At 64.1% G+C, this 17,708-nt stretch overlaps 6 protein-coding genes across 6 annotated transcripts; 2 read left to right on the top strand and 4 right to left on the bottom strand.

Annotated features, from left to right (window-relative positions):
• Nucleotides 1-19: 19 nt before the first annotated feature.
• Nucleotides 20-1,321, top strand: OSTLU_44390 (predicted protein; the record flags this gene model as incomplete). The annotated part of the gene is made up of 1 exon (XM_001420389.1): nucleotides 20-1,321. One exon carries the CDS (start codon nucleotides 20-22, stop codon nucleotides 1,319-1,321), a length of 1,302 nt encoding a protein of 433 aa, XP_001420426.1.
• Nucleotides 1,322-1,384: 63 nt separating this feature from the next.
• OSTLU_43989 (predicted protein) lies at nucleotides 1,385-1,666 on the bottom strand (the record flags this gene model as incomplete). The annotated part of the gene is made up of 1 exon (XM_001420219.1): nucleotides 1,385-1,666. One exon carries the CDS (start codon nucleotides 1,664-1,666, stop codon nucleotides 1,385-1,387), a length of 282 nt encoding a protein of 93 aa, XP_001420256.1.
• Nucleotides 1,667-2,587: 921 nt separating this feature from the next.
• OSTLU_13022 (predicted protein) lies at nucleotides 2,588-3,418 on the bottom strand (the record flags this gene model as incomplete). Its single annotated transcript, XM_001420218.1, has 1 exon — nucleotides 2,588-3,418. The coding sequence occupies one exon, from the start codon at nucleotides 3,416-3,418 to the stop codon at nucleotides 2,588-2,590; it is 831 nt and encodes a 276-aa protein (XP_001420255.1).
• A 649-nt stretch (nucleotides 3,419-4,067) lies between these two features.
• OSTLU_26389 (predicted protein) lies at nucleotides 4,068-7,235 on the top strand (the record flags this gene model as incomplete). The annotated part of the gene is made up of 1 exon (XM_001420388.1): nucleotides 4,068-7,235. One exon carries the CDS (start codon nucleotides 4,068-4,070, stop codon nucleotides 7,233-7,235), a length of 3,168 nt encoding a protein of 1,055 aa, XP_001420425.1.
• A 125-nt stretch (nucleotides 7,236-7,360) lies between these two features.
• Nucleotides 7,361-7,864, bottom strand: OSTLU_17249 (predicted protein; the record flags this gene model as incomplete). Its single annotated transcript, XM_001420217.1, has 1 exon — nucleotides 7,361-7,864. One exon carries the CDS (start codon nucleotides 7,862-7,864, stop codon nucleotides 7,361-7,363), a length of 504 nt encoding a protein of 167 aa, XP_001420254.1.
• Nucleotides 7,865-7,982: 118 nt separating this feature from the next.
• Nucleotides 7,983-17,272, bottom strand: OSTLU_26387 (predicted protein; the record flags this gene model as incomplete). Its single annotated transcript, XM_001420216.1, has 1 exon — nucleotides 7,983-17,272. The coding sequence occupies one exon, from the start codon at nucleotides 17,270-17,272 to the stop codon at nucleotides 7,994-7,996; it is 9,279 nt and encodes a 3,092-aa protein (XP_001420253.1). The 3' UTR covers nucleotides 7,983-7,993.
• Between the last annotated feature and the right edge of the window lie 436 nt (nucleotides 17,273-17,708).

Here is a 17,708-nt window from a genome sequence, read left to right as displayed (position 1 = left end):
GGATGGGGTGGGGGAGAGGATGATTCCCGACGGCGTCGCGAGCGCTTCGGCGACGTCGATCGCGGCGAGCGAAAACGGCGAGGCGGAGGAGTTCAATTTATTGCGGTCGTGCTACGTGTGCAAGTCGCGATTTCGAAAGATGCATCACTTTTACGCAGCGTTGTGTCCGGAGTGTGCCGAGTTGAATTGGGAAAAGCGGTCGCAGACGGCGGACATGCGAGGGAAGTTTTGCGTGGTGACGGGCGCGCGCGTGAAGATTGGGTATCGCATCGCGTTGAAACTTCTTCGCGCGGGCGCGAACGTGATCGCGACGACGCGTTTTCCCGTGGACGCGCTGAAGCGCTTCGAAGGAGAAGATGACGCGGGACAATGGATCGGTCGACTGCAGATACTCGCCATGGATTTGCGCGACTTGCCCGCTTTGGAAAAGCTCTGCGCGCATTTGCTCGCGACGCTGCCTCGATTGGACGTCCTCGTGAACAACGCGTGTCAGACCGTGCGGCGACCTCCAGCGTATTACAAGCACCTTCTCCAAGCCGAAGCGCGCTCGGGGTTTACTCGCTCGCTCGCTGGCGCGAACGCTCGGTGCGACTTTTTACCGAGCGCCGACGCCGAGGCGCCGTCGCCCACGGCGCTGAGCGATTGGCGACAGGGCGATAAGTTTAAAGAAGCTGGATGGATGGCGCCCTCAGCCGCAATGTCGCAGCTCCAACTGATCGCTTCCGACGCCGATGAGTCCAACGAACACTTCCCTGAAGGCGCGCTCGATGTCAACGGGCAGCAGGTGGATTTAAGGACGAAAAACTCGTGGACGATGAAGCTTGGCGAAATTGAGACTCCAGAGTTGCTCGAAGTGCTCGCGGTGAACGCCGCCGCACCTTTCGTGCTGAACGGCAAGCTTCGTCCATTGATGGCCAAGACCGTCGCTGTCGATAAAGAGGCTGGGGTCGAGTACGCCGCGGCGTTTATCATCAATGTTTCCGCTATGGAAGGCCAATTCGCTCGGGCGAAACTGAGTACGCACTCGCACACCAACATGGCGAAGGCGGCGTTGAACATGATGAGCGCGACGTCGGGGAAAGACTTCGCGGAAGATGGCATCTATATGAACTCAATCGATACCGGTTGGATTAACGACGAGAATCCACTGGAAAAAGCGGCGAGATTGGCGAAAGAGAAGGGTTTCCAGACGCCCATCGATGAGGAAGACGCCGCGGCGCGCGTTCTCGCGCCGGTGTTTGAAGGTTTCAGCGAACCGCCGCAAGCGTGGCCGCCTGTGTTCGGCAAGTTCCTCAAGGATTACCGCGAAACATTCTGGTAACAATCTATCGTGACTGCGATTTAGCTTAGCCGTACTAGAGATTTGTCTACAAGATCTACAAGATCAGAGCAACACGTCGAGCGGTAAATATCCGTATTGGCGAAACGCCCCGTCGTCGAGCTCGGGGGTGAACAAAACCCCACGAAAAGTCCCACCGTAGCCAGAAATGTACGCATCTCCCGAAAGTGAGTTGTACTTGATGAACACCGCCCCTTTCGGCGGATCCACTGGGATACCATCCTTATCCATGCCGTGTAATTTTCCCTTCGGCAGTCCCAACTCCGCCGTCCACGTCTTGAGCGCCGCCAATCCCTCCTCCGCGCTCGCGGCGCATATGCCCAGCATAACGCGCGACGCGCGCGACGCGAGCGCTCTCGTCGCTCGTTCCATCGCGGGTCGCTCACACGCCGTCGTCGCCGCCTCCGCTCCCTCGCGCCGCTGCGTCTCGTCGAAACGCTTCAAAATCACATCCGCGTCGCGCGTCGTCGGCAAACTCGCCGTCTCCGCGCCCGCTTTCGAGAATCCACCGACACCGCGCGCCTTGCTCGCCGCCGGTCTTTCCCGCGCCGCGTTCGCCGCGAACGGATCCTTCGTCTTCTTCAACCCGCCGAGCGCCGAAAACGCGTCGTCGTTGATAAACCTTCCCGAGTCGTCTTCGTCGCTCGCGTCGCCCGCCGCGCGCGTCGCCTTCCATCGCGACCGCACCGCGCGCCGCCCGCTCGAACCTCGCGTCGCGCATCGCGCGTTCGCGACGCTTCGCCGCCGCGCCGCGCGCGTCCGACTCGAACCCAGCCTCCGGGCTTCACTCGCGACGCTTCGCGTCGTCGTCATCGCGTCCTCGCGCCTCCGCCGCCCTCGCCGCGGCGCAGCACGCGTCGTAGCGCTCGATCGCCGGCGCGCACGCGTCAAAGTTCACCGTGGACGCGCTCGTGCGCGACCGCGTGGCGGGCAGTCTGGAGATGCACTTTTGTATCGCGCAGCTGAGCTTCTTGCACTTGATCTCGCAGACGTCGGCGCCCGCGCGAGGTTTGGATCGAGACGACTTTTGATACACGAACGACACGGGCATGCACCGCGAGGGCGCGGCGGAGGGCGCGGTGTGAGGCGACGCGACGCGGGGCGAACGCGCGAAGGCGCGCGCGGATGGAAACGAATCGTCGCGGTGTCGCGATAAACATAAAGATTAGGTGGTGACGCGCGTCGCTTCGGTGATGGAGCGTCGATGTCGATCGCGAGGCTCGACGTCGCCGCCGGAGGACGTCGATTTTACTGCGCGTTCGCCGCCGCCGCGGCGTTTCGCGTCATCAATACGATTTGATCCTTCACTTCTTTGCGCCCAGTCGCCGCGCTTTCGAACGGTAGGCGACACGCGTACTTTTCGCCATCCTTGACGACGCGACAGTTCATCCCGAGCGCGTCGATCGAGCGCATCTCGACCGAATCCACGTCCACGCCGACGTAGTGCTTCACCACGTCGCGAAGCGAGTCCCCGTGGTCGGCGTTCATGTGTCCGCACACCGGCGCCGAAAACGCCGCCACCGGATCCGGTCGCGCATTCGCGTACTCTTCCACCGTCACGCTCCCCGCGCGCGCGAACCCTCCGACGATGCGAATCGCCACGACCTCGGTCATCTTGTACCACGCGAAGTCGCCGAAATCGACCCAAAACGCCCCCGGGTGCCGCGCCAGGTACCGCGCTCGCGCCCGCGCCGTCGCCTCGCCCGCGTCGACCTCGGTCAGGATTCCACTCATCGACACTCTCCCGTCGCTCACGTCCTCGAACTCCGCGCGCGTCACCGTGAGCGTCGCCTTTCCGTTTTCCCTCGCGTCTCGCGCGTGCTGCGACAGCGCGCTCAGCGCGAAGATCGGCAGCCCGTCCTCATCGCTCGCGTACGCCGCGACGCTCCCGCACGGGAACCCCGCCAAGACGCCCGCGCGTTGGTTTCCCAGCGTCGACAGCGCGCCGCAGCCGTTGGTGTCGAGAATCACGCGCGCTTCCTCCGCGAACGACAATCGCGCCGCGCGCGATTCGTGCCTCGCGAGCGCCTCCGCGAGCGCCTCCGCGCCCGCGTCGCTCGCGGATCGCGCGCGCGACATCGCGCGTCGCGACCGCGCGCGTCCGGGCGCGCGGCGCGCCGCGCGCGCGACGAGGCTTCGCGCGAGCGTCGCGCGCATCGAATCCGCGCGCACCGCGCTGTGACGCCGCACACCGTCGCGCGCGCCTCGCGCCGCGCGCGCGCGCGGCCGCCGACGCGCGATGCCGAGCCTCGTCGCGCGGCGCCGCGCGCGCGCGAGCGAAGCGCGCTGGGACGTCGAGCGCGCGCCGCGACCGAACGACGCGCGACCGAACGACGATGCGGCGACGCGCGCGACGCGCGCGACGCCGCTGTGCGACGCGCTCGGCGCGCTCGACGACGGCGATGAGCCCGCGTGCGCGGCGTACGTCGCGCGGGCGCGAGCGGCGACGACGGCGACGACGAACTCGAGGAGAGATTCAAACGGCGCGGGAGCTGTCGACGCGTTCGAACGCGCGCGAGACGCCGAGGCGGAAAAGACGCGCGAAAAGGGCGACGGCGACGCGAGAAGGGGCGCGAAAGACTCGATGGAACGGTCGGGGCGAGTGGTGCCGGAGACGGAGGTGCGGGACGACGAGGCGGTGAGGACGGCGGACGACGCGGACGACGCGGACGACGCGGACGAAGCGCGAGGCGCGAGGGAGAGTCCGTCGATCAGTGGGCTCGGGGCGATGCCGGCGCCGTCGCCGGGAGTGAGCGTGGGCGCGCTCGCGAGGTGCGGGAACCCGTTCGCGCACACGCCGGCGTGGCCGAAGACGCAGCGGACGACGCCGGAGACGGCGGCGGCGGCGCGGCGCGCGAGAGGGAAGGGGTTCATGTATTTGAGAGACGAGGACGACGACGCGGACGCGGTGACGCCGGTGAGTCGGCGACGGGCGCCGGCGTCGGCGCCGGGACCGAGCGCGCGAGCGACGGCGATGGCGCAGAGCCCGTTCGTGATCATGCAACGACACATGGCGGGATCGGCGACGCCGTACGCGAATTTAGACGCGCCGGCGCCGGATTCGGTGACGCTCACGACGGCGAGTGGGAAGAGCGTCATCGCGCGCGCGAACGGCGCGATTCGAACCGACGAGCAACCTAGATTTGATGACGACGACGAGGCGTACGAAGACGCGTTCACGTTTCGAGCCGCGATCGAGACGCCGGCGACGACGAGAGCGGAGAGCGGGGGCGTGTTTACGTCGGCGGCGCCCAAGGGCTTGGTCTTTCAAACCGGCGGTGGTGCGAGCATCGCGGTGTCTGAAGACGTAAAACGACGCGCGCGCGCGATGTTTGCGGACGTTGATGAAAACGACCCGTCGTCGTCTGGTCGAGAGCGACCGAGCGCCGCCGCCGCAACGCCGCCCGCGGCGAGCGGCGGCGGAGGTTTGGTGTTCCAGACCGCCGCGGGCGCGACTTTAGAGCTGAGCGAGGCGGCGTTGAAGAAGTCGCGCGCTTTTCTCGCGGAAGTCGGGAATGAAAACACGCCAGTGCGTGCGGCGTTCCCGCAGCCGTCGTTCAAGACGCCGAAGTCGCTCCCGGCGGTTCGCAAGGCGCCATCGAAGGCGCCCGGGTTCACGCCGCCGATGAAGAGCACGACGGCTTTCACGCCGCCGATGTCAATACTCGGCGCGCGAACGGCGGCGAGTGCACCGCGACAAGCGAAGAGATCGCGCCACGATGGCACTGGTGCGTCCGTGGGTGTTGCCGTGCACGACTTATTCGCCGCGCGCGTTCGCATGGGCATGAGAGCGCCGCTCTGCACATTCTTCAATAATTTGCTCCCGTTTCAAGTTCGCCCAGCGTTCGTCGACACGTGCGTCGCGACGCTCAACGCCGATACCGCGAAGTCATTGCGCTTGCCAAGCGTCGAACGCGGCCTGGTTGGTTGGCGAGAGATGCGCGAGTTGATGATTAAAGCCGGCGCGAGCGACGCGTCTCTGACGAACGAGTGGGTGGCGAATGCGTACAAGTGGATCGTGTGGACACAAGCATGCATGGCGCGAGCGTTTCCAGAAAAGTATGCTTTCGGCGTCTTGAGCGAATCCGCCGTGCTGCAGCGCATGTTGTACAAGTATGAACGCGAAATTAACCGCGCGGAGCGACCGCACGTGAGGAGGATTTTAGAAAAGGATGAAAACCCAGGCGCGCCGGCAGTGTACGTCGTGAGCGCGATTCGATCGATGACGACCGCTTCCGGTATCGGTAATGTACCTACGATGTCAGAAATCGAAATTTCGGATGGATGGTATAGCGTTCGCGCGCGGCTGGACGCGAAGCTTACGCGAGCGGTGCGCGAAGGACGCTTGCGCGTCGGGTACAAAATATTTGTTGTCGGTGCCGAGCTACGAGGTGTCACGGATGCGGTGTCACCACTGTCGGACGATGCAGAGATGGCGTACGTATGCCTGCACGTGAACGGCGCGCGGCTCGCGCCGTGGGATGCGGCTTTGGGACGCGTCACGTACAATCTCACGATACCCCTGCGTTCAGTGGTGCCCGACGGCGGCGTCGTGCCGCGTATGTTGATTCATGTCCGACACGCGTATCCCATGATGCATCAAGAACGTAGGGATGCAGACAAGAACGTATTGCGTTGCGAAATCGCTGAGCGTCGAGCGCATGCTGAATGGCAGCGCGCTCGTGACAGCGTCTTGCACGAGTTGCAAGACGCAATGCACAATCGCATCGGAGGTTGGGGCAGCGAAGTCGATCAAGAGCGAGCGATTCGCGAGGCGCTTCAAGAGAAGAATCTATACGATCGTCGTACGAGCGCGGTTCTTCGTCTGAACGTTGTCGGCTTCATGCCGTCGTCAAAGCACGAATCATATCGAGGGCCGATCACCCGCGGATCGACGAGTGCGATTCTTACGATTTGGGACGCGGACGAAGCACTCGTCGATGCGGCGCAGCCAGGACAGTCGTTTGCGGTGACGGCAATCAAACCACGCGCGAACGCGTTTATCGAGGGCGAGTTAAGTTTATCCACCACGCGCTACACGCGTTGGACCCCGATCCCGCAGGAAGATATTGCCGCGCAAAAACTCGAGCACAGCGAGCATGAATGGCGCTGCTTGAGCGTGCGCGCAGCCGTGGATTTGGCTGACTTGTCGCGATCGGGTCTAGTGCGCAAAGAATTCGACGCCGTGGCGTGTACTTTACACTGCGGGCCTCCACGATCGACACAACGCGGTCGACTGTCGCAATGGATATTTTGCTTTGATTCATCCGTCCTCGATTCGACGACTCCGAACGCGGCGCGTCCGCACCTTTTGGCGGTAGAGATTACTGGATACGACGATGACAGCTTTGTCAAGGCGGATGATTGGATGCCATCCACGAAGTTATTCACCGAAGCGCGGCACGAGTGTGGACCGCCGCTCGTTTTGCGAAATTTGGAGTTCCAACATTACGACGCGGACAACGGCGTCTACGTCGCGCGCGTGCCGATCGAAAATGTTTCGGTGACGTTAGCGGCGCAAACGCCAGGCATCCATCGCATTTCGGTTGCGTCGCGCGATTTGGAGCGATTTTGTGGCTCGCGAGACGATCGATCGCGCTCGATCATCGCGTCGTTGAAGTCGCGCGCGAGAGCACTCACGGGCGTGCCCGAAAACGCCGAGTCTTTGGTGGACGAGATGCCATGGGACGAGGTTCACGCTTCGCAAGAACCCGCGTCGCAATACGATCCGCCCAGATTGAGCATGGACGACGATTGGAACGATGAGAACGCGCAATCGCTCGCCGACGAGGCCGTTCGTCTCACGCGAAGCGCGAGCAAAGCGCCCGTCGTCGTGCCAACCCCGACGCCCCGCCGAACGCCGCGGCGTTCTAGCCGAGGAAGCGCGAGTCGTTGATCACCTAGTAACAAAAACGGACGGACGAACGAGAAAACGAACGAAAGAACGAAAGAACGAACGATCGATTAGCCACCACGCATATTTTAGAAAAATGTTGAATGTTTTACAACCTCGCCGCCCGCTCACGAAGCCCTCTTCTTTTGAGAACTCTTAATGATGTCCTCAATCACCTTGGCCTTCGCCACGTACGCTCCCACGCTGTCCAAATCACACGGCATCTCCACCACGATCTCTTTCTTCCCCTCGTTCAACCGACACCGCACGCCATCGCAGCACATGTAAAACAACGACTGCGTCTCGCGTCGTATCCGACACCCTCGTTCGTCGCTCACGTACAGCGCCTCTTGCAGCTGTTCCAGCGTGTGATGCCCATCGCGCACTTTGAATATCTTGAACGCGTGCGGCGTGTCGTCGTACCCTCGCTCGGCGCCGATCGCCCATCCGTGCGGCGCCAGCGCGCGTTCGATGTTCGGCAGCGTCGGTGCCGCGTCAGCATTCGCGTCGTCGTCGCCCTGGCGCGGATTCGGGACGATGGGCGGCACGAACGCGCGCGCGCGCGTCGATCGCGCGTCGCGCTCGCGCTTCACGACCGCGCGCGCGCTCGCGACGCGCGCGGACGCGCGCATCGCGTCGACTCGAGCGTCGCGTTTTGATGCGCGCCAGCGCGGCGCTGTGCGCGCGTCGCGGCGGCGCTCGCGTCGCGCGCCGCGCGTTCGTTTGTCGATTATTAGGACGTATTATTAAAAATTAAACATCTATCCGAGACCGTAATATCGTATACATGCCGTGTCGGGACCGGTGGCGTCGTCGCCGGCGGCGCGATAGTGTTGGTAAGGGCAAAGCACGCACACATGGTTTGATACGTACCTGTTCGCCCCGCAAATAGTGCTGTCGCACTGCGTATTGCCGCTTGCCACGCCGTCGCCGGCGGCGTTCGTCGAGCCCGGAGGACACGCCACGCACTGGTGGTCTTGAACGCGCTCGTTCGTGTGGCAAAGCACTTCGTCGCACGACGTATCAGGGCCGTGCTGCACGTCGCCGCCGGCGTGCGCGTGACCGGCGGGACACGCCGTGCACACATTGCCCGCCACGTGATGATTCGGCTCGCAAATGACGGCGTCGCACTCGGTGTTACCTTGCGAGGCGTCGTCGCCGGCTTCGTTCTCCTTGCCAGGCGCACACGCAACGCACGCGTGATCGTGCACTCGCATGTGCACTTCACAGATGACCGGATCGCACTGCGTGTTCGCACCGGAAGCGTCATCGCCTTCATCGTTCCACGTCCCGGCCGGGCACGCCGTGCACACGTGGTTTTGGACGTGCATGTTGGGCCCGCACGACACGGCGCTGCATTGCGTATCACCACCGGTGGCGTCGTCGCCGGCCGGGTGTTCATGACCTGGCGGACACGGCGTGCACGCGTGACCGACGACGTGCGTGTTCGCAGGGCAAATGGTGTGGTCGCACTGCGTATCGCCGCTCGCCGCGCCGTCGCCGGCGGCGTTCGTTGAGCCCGGAGGACACGCCACGCACTGGTGGCCGAGAACGCGCTCGTTCGTGTGGCACAGCACTTCGTCGCACGACGTATCAGGGCCGTGCTGCACGTCGCCGCCAGCGTGCGCGTGACCGGCGGGACACGCCGTGCATTGGTGGCTCACCACGTGCTCGTTCGCAGAACAAATGACGGCGTCGCACTCGGTGTTACCTTGCGAGGCGTCGTCGCCGGCTTCGTTCTCCTTGCCAGGCGCACACGCGACGCACTGATGATTCTGCACTCGCATGTGCAATTCACAGATGACGGGATCGCACTGCGTGTTCGCTCCCGAAGCGTCGTCGCCTTCATCGTTCGTCGTCCCGGCCGGACACGCCGTGCACACGTGGTCGACGACGTGCTGGTTGGCACCGCATCGCACGACGTCGCATTCCGTGTTACCTCCAGAGGCGTCATCACCCGCGACGTTCTCTTTACCGGCCGGGCACTGCACGCACACATGGTTTTGTACGTGCATGTGCGCCGTGCACCGGGTAATATCGCACTGCGTGTCGCCACCCGACGCGTCGTCGCCGCCGTCGTTTGTCGTGCCAGCCGGACACGCCACGCACTGGTGGCCTTGAACGCGCTCGTTCGTGCTACACGTCACCGCGTCGCAAGACGTGTCTGGGCCCGAAGCAATATCGCCAGCCGTGTGTATCTTCCCCGCGGGGCACGCCACGCACTGGTGGCTCACGACCTTGTGGTTCTCTTCGCACACGATTTCGTCGCACTGCGTGTTGCCTTGTGAGGCGTCGTCACCCGCCAGGTTCTCTCGACCGTCCACACACGCTACGCACGCGTGATCTTGCACTCGCATGTGCGCGCCGCAGATGGTCGGATCGCACTGCGTATCGCCTTGTGAGGCGTCATCGCCGGCGTCGTTCGTCGTCCCGGGCGCACACGTGACACATTGATGGCCCTGCACGCGTTGGTTGCAGCCGCACTGCACGGCGTCGCACTGCGTATTACCACCGGCAGCGCTATCGCTGGCGTCATTGAGCGTGCCGGGCGGGCACTGCATGCACTGATGATTCACGACGTGTTGGTTCGCGCCGCACAGCGTGACATCACACTGCGTATTCGCTCCAGAAGCGTCGTCGCCGGCGGCGTTCGTCGTCCCGGCCGGGCACGCCGTGCACACGTGGTTTTGGACGTGCATGTTGGATCCGCACATCACGGCGCTGCATTGCGTATCACCACCGGTGGCGTCGTCGCCGGCCGGGTGTTCATGACCTGGCGGACACGGCGTGCACGCGTGACCGACGACGTGCGTGTTCGCAGGGCAAATAGTGTGGTCGCACTGCGTATCGCCGCTCGCCGCGCCGTCACCGGCGGCGTTCGTTGAGCCCGGAGGACACGCCACGCACTGGTGGCCGAGAACGCGCTCGTTCGTGTGGCAAAGCACTTCGTCGCACGACGTATCAGGGCCGTGCTGCACGTCGCCGCCGGCGTGCGCGTGACCGGCGGGACACGCCGTGCATTGGTGGCTCACCACGTGCTCGTTCGCAGAACAAATGACGGCGTCGCACTCGGTGTTACCTTGCGAGGCGTCGTCGCCGGCTTCGTTCTCCTTGCCAGGCGCACACGCGACGCACTGATGATTCTGCACTCGCATGTGCAATTCACAGATGACGGGATCGCACTGCGTGTTCGCTCCCGAAGCGTCGTCGCCTTCATCGTTCGTCGTCCCGGCCGGACACGCCGTGCACACGTGGTCGACGACGTGCTGGTTGGCACCGCATCGCACGACGTCGCATTCCGTGTTACCTCCAGAGGCGTCATCACCCGCGACGTTCTCTTTACCGGCCGGGCACTGCACGCACACATGGTTTTGTACGTGCATGTGCGCCGTGCACCGGGTAATATCGCACTGCGTGTCGCCACCCGACGCGTCGTCGCCGCCGTCGTTTGTCGTGCCAGCCGGACACGCCACGCACTGGTGGCCTTGAACGCGCTCGTTCGTGCTACACGTCACCGCGTCGCAAGACGTGTCTGGGCCCGAAGCAATATCGCCAGCCGTGTGTATCTTCCCCGCGGGGCACGCCACGCACTGGTGGCTCACGACCTTGTGGTTCTCTTCGCACACGATTTCGTCGCACTGCGTGTTGCCTTGTGAGGCGTCGTCACCCGCCAGGTTCTCTCGACCGTCCACACACGCTACGCACGCGTGATCTTGCACTCGCATGTGCGCGCCGCAGATGGTCGGATCGCACTGCGTATCGCCTTGTGAGGCGTCATCGCCGGCGTCGTTCGTCGTCCCGGGCGCACACGTGACACATTGATGGCCCTGCACGCGTTGGTTGACGCCGCACTGCACGGTGTCGCACTGCGTATTACCACCGGCAGCGCTATCGCTGGCGTCATTGAGCGTGCCGGGGGGGCACTGCATGCACTGATGATTCACGACGTGTTGGTTCGCGCCACACAGCGTGACATCACACGAAGTATCGGAGCCAGAAGCATCAGCGACGCCTGGGTGTTCATGGCCATCTGGACACGGAACACACTCGTGGTTGACAACATGCTTGTTGTGTGCGCAAATTGTCGCATCGCACTGCGTATTCGCTCCAGAAGCGTCGTCGCCGGCGGCGTTCGTCGTCCCGGCCGGGCACGCCGTGCACGCGTGGTTTTGGACGTGCATGTTGGGCCCACACGACACGGCGCTGCATTGCGTATCACCACCGGTGGCGTCGTCGCCGGCCGGGTGTTCATGACCTGGCGGACACGGCGTGCACGCGTGACCGACGACGTGCGTGTTCGCAGGGCAAATAGTGTGGTCGCACTGCGTATCGCCGCTCGCCGCGCCGTCGCCGGCGGCGTTCGTTGAGCCCGGAGGACACGCCACGCACTGGTGGCCGAGAACGCGCTCGTTCGTGTGGCAAAGCACTTCGTCGCACGACGTATCAGGGCCGTGCTGCACGTCGCCGCCGGCGTGCGCGTGACCGGCGGGACACGCCGTGCATTGGTGGCTCACCACGTGCTCGTTCGCAGAACAAATGACGGCGTCGCACTCGGTGTTACCTTGCGAGGCGTCGTCGCCCGCCAGATTCTCCTTGCCAGGCGCACACGCGACGCACTGATGATTCTGCACTCGCATGTGCAATTCACAGATGACGGGATCGCACTGCGTGTTCGCTCCCGAAGCGTCGTCGCCTTCATCGTTCGTCGTCCCGGCCGGACACGCCGTGCACACGTGGTCGACGACGTGCTGGTTGGCACCGCATCGCACGACGTCGCATTCCGTGTTACCTCCAGAGGCGTCATCACCCGCGACGTTCTCTTTACCGGCCGGGCACTGCACGCACACATGGTTTTGTACGTGCATGTGCGCCGTGCACCGGGTAATATCGCACTGCGTGTCGCCACCCGACGCGTCGTCGCCGCCGTCGTTTGTCGTGCCAGCCGGACACGCCACGCACTGGTGGCCTTGAACGCGCTCGTTCGTGCTACACGTCACCGCGTCGCAAGACGTGTCTGGGCCCGAAGCAATATCGCCAGCCGTGTGTATCTTCCCCGCGGGGCACGCCACGCACTGGTGGCTCACGACCTTGTGGTTCTCTTCGCACACGATTTCGTCGCACTGCGTGTTGCCTTGTGAGGCGTCGTCACCCGCCAGGTTCTCTCGACCGTCCACACACGCTACGCACGCGTGATCTTGCACTCGCATGTGCGCGCCGCAGATGGTCGGATCGCACTGCGTATCGCCTTGTGAGGCGTCATCGCCGGCGTCGTTCGTCGTCCCGGGCGCACACGTGACACATTGATGGCCCTGCACGCGTTGGTTGCAGCCGCACTGCACGGCGTCGCACTGCGTATTACCACCGGCAGCGCTATCGCTGGCGTCATTGAGCGTGCCGGGCGGGCACTGCATGCACTGATGATTCAAGACGTGTTGGTTCGCGCCACACAAGATTGGGTCGCACTGCGTATTCGCTCCGGAAGCGTCGTCGCCGGCGGCGTTCGTCGTCCCGGCCGGGCACGCCGTGCACACGTGGTTTTGGACGTGCATGTTGGATCCGCACATCACGGCGCTGCATTGCGTATCACCACCGGTGGCGTCGTCGCCGGCTGGGTGTTCACGACCCGGCGCGCACGGCGTGCACACGTGACCAACGACGTGCGTGTTCGCCGGACAAATAGTGTGGTCGCACTGCGTATCGCCGCTCGCCGCGCCGTCGCCGGCGGCGTTCGTTGAGCCCGGAGGACACGCCACGCACTGGTGGCCGAGAACGCGCTCGTTCGTGTGGCAAAGCACTTCGTCGCACGACGTATCAGGGCCGTGCTGCACGTCGCCGCCGGCGTGCGCGTGACCGTAAGGGCACGATACACACTGATGGTTTAATACATGATGATCGGCAGCGCAGATGACTTCATCGCATTGTGTGTCCCCCCCAGCGGCATCGTCTCCCGCCAGATTTTCCTTGCCATCCATGCACGCGACGCACTGATGACTCTGCACTCGCATGTGCGCTTCGCAGATAGTGTGATCGCATTCCGAGTTTCCTCGCGAGGCGTCGTCGCCGGCGGCGTTCGTCGTGCCAGCGGGGCACGCCGCGCACAAATTATTCTGCACGTGCATGTTTGCGCCGCACAAGACAGCACTGCATTGCGTATCACCACCGGTGGCGTCGTCGCCGGCAAGTCGTTCGTAGCCTGGCGCGCACGGCGTGCACACGTGACCGACGACGTGCGTGTTCGCCGGACAAATAGTGTGGTCGCACTGCGTATCGCCGCTTGCCGCGCCGTCGCCGGCGGCGTTCGTCGAGCCCGGAGGACACGCCACGCACTGGTGGCCTTGAACGCGCTCGTTCGTGTGGCAAAGCACTTCGTCGCACGACGTATCAGGGCCGTGCTGCACGTCGCCGCCAGCGTGCGCGTGACCGGCGGGACACGCCGTGCATTGGTGGCTCACCACGTGCTCGTTCGCAGAACAAGTGACCTCGTCGCAGGTGGTATCGTGTTGCGCGGCACTATCGCCAGCCAAATTTTCATCACCTGGAGCACATTGCACGCACTGATGATTCTGTACGTGCATGTGCGCGCCGCAGATGATTGGCTCGCAAAACGTGCGGGGCCCGGTGGCGTCGTCTCCCGACGGGTTTACCATCCCTGCCGGACAAGGGACGCATTCATTTTCAAAGACGTGTTGATTCACGCCGCAATAAACGGTATCGCAAGTGGTATCATGGTCAAACGCGTTATCACCGCCTGCATTAATTGTGCCGGGCGGACACGCGGTACAGACGTTGTTTTGTACGCGTTGATTGGCAGCACAATAGATGATGTCGCACTCTGTATCTGCGCCCGCGGCATTGTCGTTCGCTTGATTGTCTTTACCCGTTGGACATGGCACGCAATGATGATCTTGCACGTGATAATTTGCCCCACACATCACTGCGTCGCACTGCGTGTCGCCTTGAGACGCGTCGTCACCACCTGGGTGCGCATGACCGGGAGGACACACCTCACACACGTGGTTTTGTACGTGCGTTTGTGCTGGACAAATGACCGGATCGCACTGCGTGTCGCCACCCGACGCGTCGTCGCCGCCGTCGTTTGTCGTGCCGGCCGGACACGCCACGCACTGGTGGCCTTGAACGCGCTCGTTCGTGCTACACGTCACCGCGTCGCAAGACGTGTCTGGCCCCGAAGCAACATCGCCAGCCGTGTGTATCTTCCCCGCGGGGCACGCCACGCACTGGTGGCTCACGACCTTGTGGTTCTCTTCGCACACGATTTCATCGCAGGGTGTATCTTGGCCGGAGGCGTCGTCACCCGCCAGGTTCTCGCGACCCGGGACGCACTGTACGCACGCGTGACTTTGAACTCGCATGTGTGCGCCACAAATGATCGGAGCGCACTGCGTGTCGACTTGCGAGGCGTCATCGCCGGCATCGTTCGTCGTGCCGGGCGCACACGCGACACATTGATGGCCCTGTACGCGCTGATTTGCGGCGCAGTACGTAATATCGCACTCAGTGTCGCCCCTAGAGGCATCATCATTGGGTGCGTTGGTCTTCCCGGGCGCACATTGCACACACGTATGACCCTGCACGCGTTGATTCGATGGACACAGTATCGGATCGCAATGCGTGTCGCCACCCGAAGCGTCGTCGTTCGCATCGTTAACCATTCCTGCTGGACACACCGTGCAAGCGTGGCTCACGACGTGCTGGTTGGGCCCGCACATGATGGCACTGCACGACGTGTCGCCGAGAGTCGCATCGTCGCCACCTGGGTGGTCACGACCCGGCGCGCACGGCGTGCACACGTGACCAACGACGTGCGTGTTCGCCGGACAAATAGTGTGGTCGCACTGTGTATCGCCGCTCGCCGCGCCGTCGCCGGCGGCGTTCGTCGAGCCCGGAGGACACGCCACGCACTGGTGGCCGAGAACGCGCTCGTTCGTGTGGCAAAGCACTTCGTCGCACGACGTATCAGGGCCGTGCTGCACGTCGCCGCCGGCGTGCGCGTGACCGGCGGGACACGCCGTGCACACATTGCCCGCCACGTGATGATTCGGCTCGCAAATGACGGCGTCGCACTCGGTGTTACTTTGTGAGGCGTCGTCACCGGCTTCGTTCTCCTTACCGGCGACGCACTGCACGCAGTTGTGATCTTGCACGCGCATGTGCGCTCCGCAGATGACCGGATCACACTGCGTGTCGCCACCCGAGGCGTCGTCGTCCGCATCGTTCGTCGTCCCGGGCGGACAGCTGACGCACGCGTGACCCAGCACGCGCTGATTCGACTGGCAGAGAATGGCGCTGCACGACGTGTCGCCGAAAAAAGCGTCGTCGCCACCTGGGTGGTTCATACCCGGTGGACACGGCGTGCACACGTGACCAACGACGTGCGTGTTCGCCGGACAAATAGTGTGGTCGCACTGCGTATCGCCGCTCGCCGCGCCGTCGCCGGCGGCGTTCGTCGAGCCCGGAGGACACGCCACGCACTGGTGGCCGAGAACGCGCTCGTTCGTGTGGCAAAGCACTTCGTCGCACGACGTATCAGGGCCGTGCTGCACGTCGCCGCCGGCGTGCGCGTGACCGGCGGGACACGCCGTGCACACATTGCCCGCCACGTGATGATTCGGCTCGCAAATGACGGCGTCGCACTCGGTGTTACTTTGTGAGGCGTCGTCGCCGGCTTCGTTCTCCTTACCGGCGACGCACTGCACGCAGTTGTGATCTTGCACGCGCATGTGCGCTCCGCAGATGACCGGATCGCACTGCGTGTCGCCACCCGAGGCGTCGTCGTCCGCATCGTTCGTCGTCCCGGGCGGACAGCTGACGCACGCGTGACCCAGCACGCGCTGATTCGACTGGCAGAGAATGGCGCTGCACGACGTGTCGCCGAAAAAAGCGTCGTCGCCACCTGGGTGGTTCATACCCGGTGGACACGGCGTGCACACGTGACCAACGACGTGCATGTTCGCCGGACAAATAGTGTGGTCGCACTGCGTATCGCCGCTCGCCGCGCCGTCGCCGGCGGCGTTCGTCGAGCCCGGAGGACACGCCACGCACTGGTGGCCGAGAACGCGCTCGTTCGTGTGGCAAAGCACTTCGTCGCACGACGTATCAGGGCCGTGCTGCACGTCGCCGCCGGCGTGCGCGTGACCGGCGGGACACGCCGTGCACACATTGCCCGCCACGTGATGATTCGGCTCGCAAATGACGGCGTCGCACTCGGTGTTACTTTGTGAGGCGTCGTCGCCGGCTTCGTTCTCCTTACCGGCGACGCACTGCACGCAGTTGTGATCTTGCACGCGCATGTGCGCTCCGCAGATGACCGGATCACACTGCGTATCGGCGCCGACGTTCTTATCGCCCGCATCGTTCGTCGTCCCAGGCGGACACGACGCGCACGCTTGGTTCTGCACGCGCTCGTTCGCCGCGCAGTACATGTGGCCGCAGTCCTGGTGCGGACACTCGCTTCCGCAAGCCCCCCACAGGAACGACGTTTGTTCGCCATCGTATCTTCGATTCCAGAACGTGTACAGACCATGATTACACACGAATTTGTCCGTGCACTCCGAAGTCGCGAGCATCGCCGGTGAAGCGAAATCCGGACACTTGGTGTTGTTGGCGCCCGGCACCGCGGTTTCGCACCCGATGTCGAGCATCGTGTTCTCGTCGCTGTCGTCGCCATTCGCATGAAGATAGAACCCAAACTCCCATCCTTTCGAGAGCTCTACCGTGGCCCGGAAATGTCCGCACCCGACTTTGGTCATCGGCTGCGAGTCCTCAAACATGAACTCCATGCTGAGCTTCTTGCTCACAAAGCGGGCCTGAACGGTGTCGAAATCAAACCCGGGACGCTGGAACGGCAGAGCGTCGATCGGCGAGCACCCGGTGTGCAGATCCACCGTCACCCGATCCCCGGTCGGCCAGTCGCTCGGCGCGCCCAAATACCCGACCTCCTCGTCCGCCTCCGGCGCGACGACGTAATAAAACGAATCCGGATACTTTCGCTTTCGCACTTTCCCCGTCGAGAACGACATCCACGAATCCGCGGGAACGCTCGCGATCGCCAACGACGTCGCGTCGCCCAAATTCGCCTCTTCCGCGCCCCGCGCCGCGCGACTCGTCGCTCCGCTCGGCGCGTTCGCGCCGACGCTCGCGACGTCGCCCGTCGTCCGTCCTCCCTCCCGCGTCGACGTCGTCACCGATCCGATCGCGACCCCGATCGCGACGCACATCGCTCCCACCGCGATCGTCCCCCGTCCTCGCCGCGCGCCGCCGCGCTCGCGCGCGCGCTCTCGCGCGCCGTCGTCGTCGCCGTCGCCGTCGCGCGCGGTGTTCGTCCCGAAGAACGCGCCTCCCGCGCCGAGCGTGCCGTCCTCGACGTCGCGCGCGCGTCCGAGCAGCGCGACGCGCTCGACGCGCGTCATCGCCGGTCGTTCGCCGTCCTCGTTCGCGGCGTCGCGGGCGACGCGC

The sequence above is a fragment of the Ostreococcus lucimarinus genome, chromosome 11 (genome assembly GCF_000092065.1).
Source record: "Ostreococcus lucimarinus CCE9901 chromosome 11, complete sequence".
NCBI lineage: Eukaryota > Viridiplantae > Chlorophyta > Mamiellophyceae > Mamiellales > Bathycoccaceae > Ostreococcus > Ostreococcus sp. 'lucimarinus'.
Note: the sequence above shows the minus strand (reverse complement) of the source record. Positions and strands in the feature narration are given on the sequence as shown.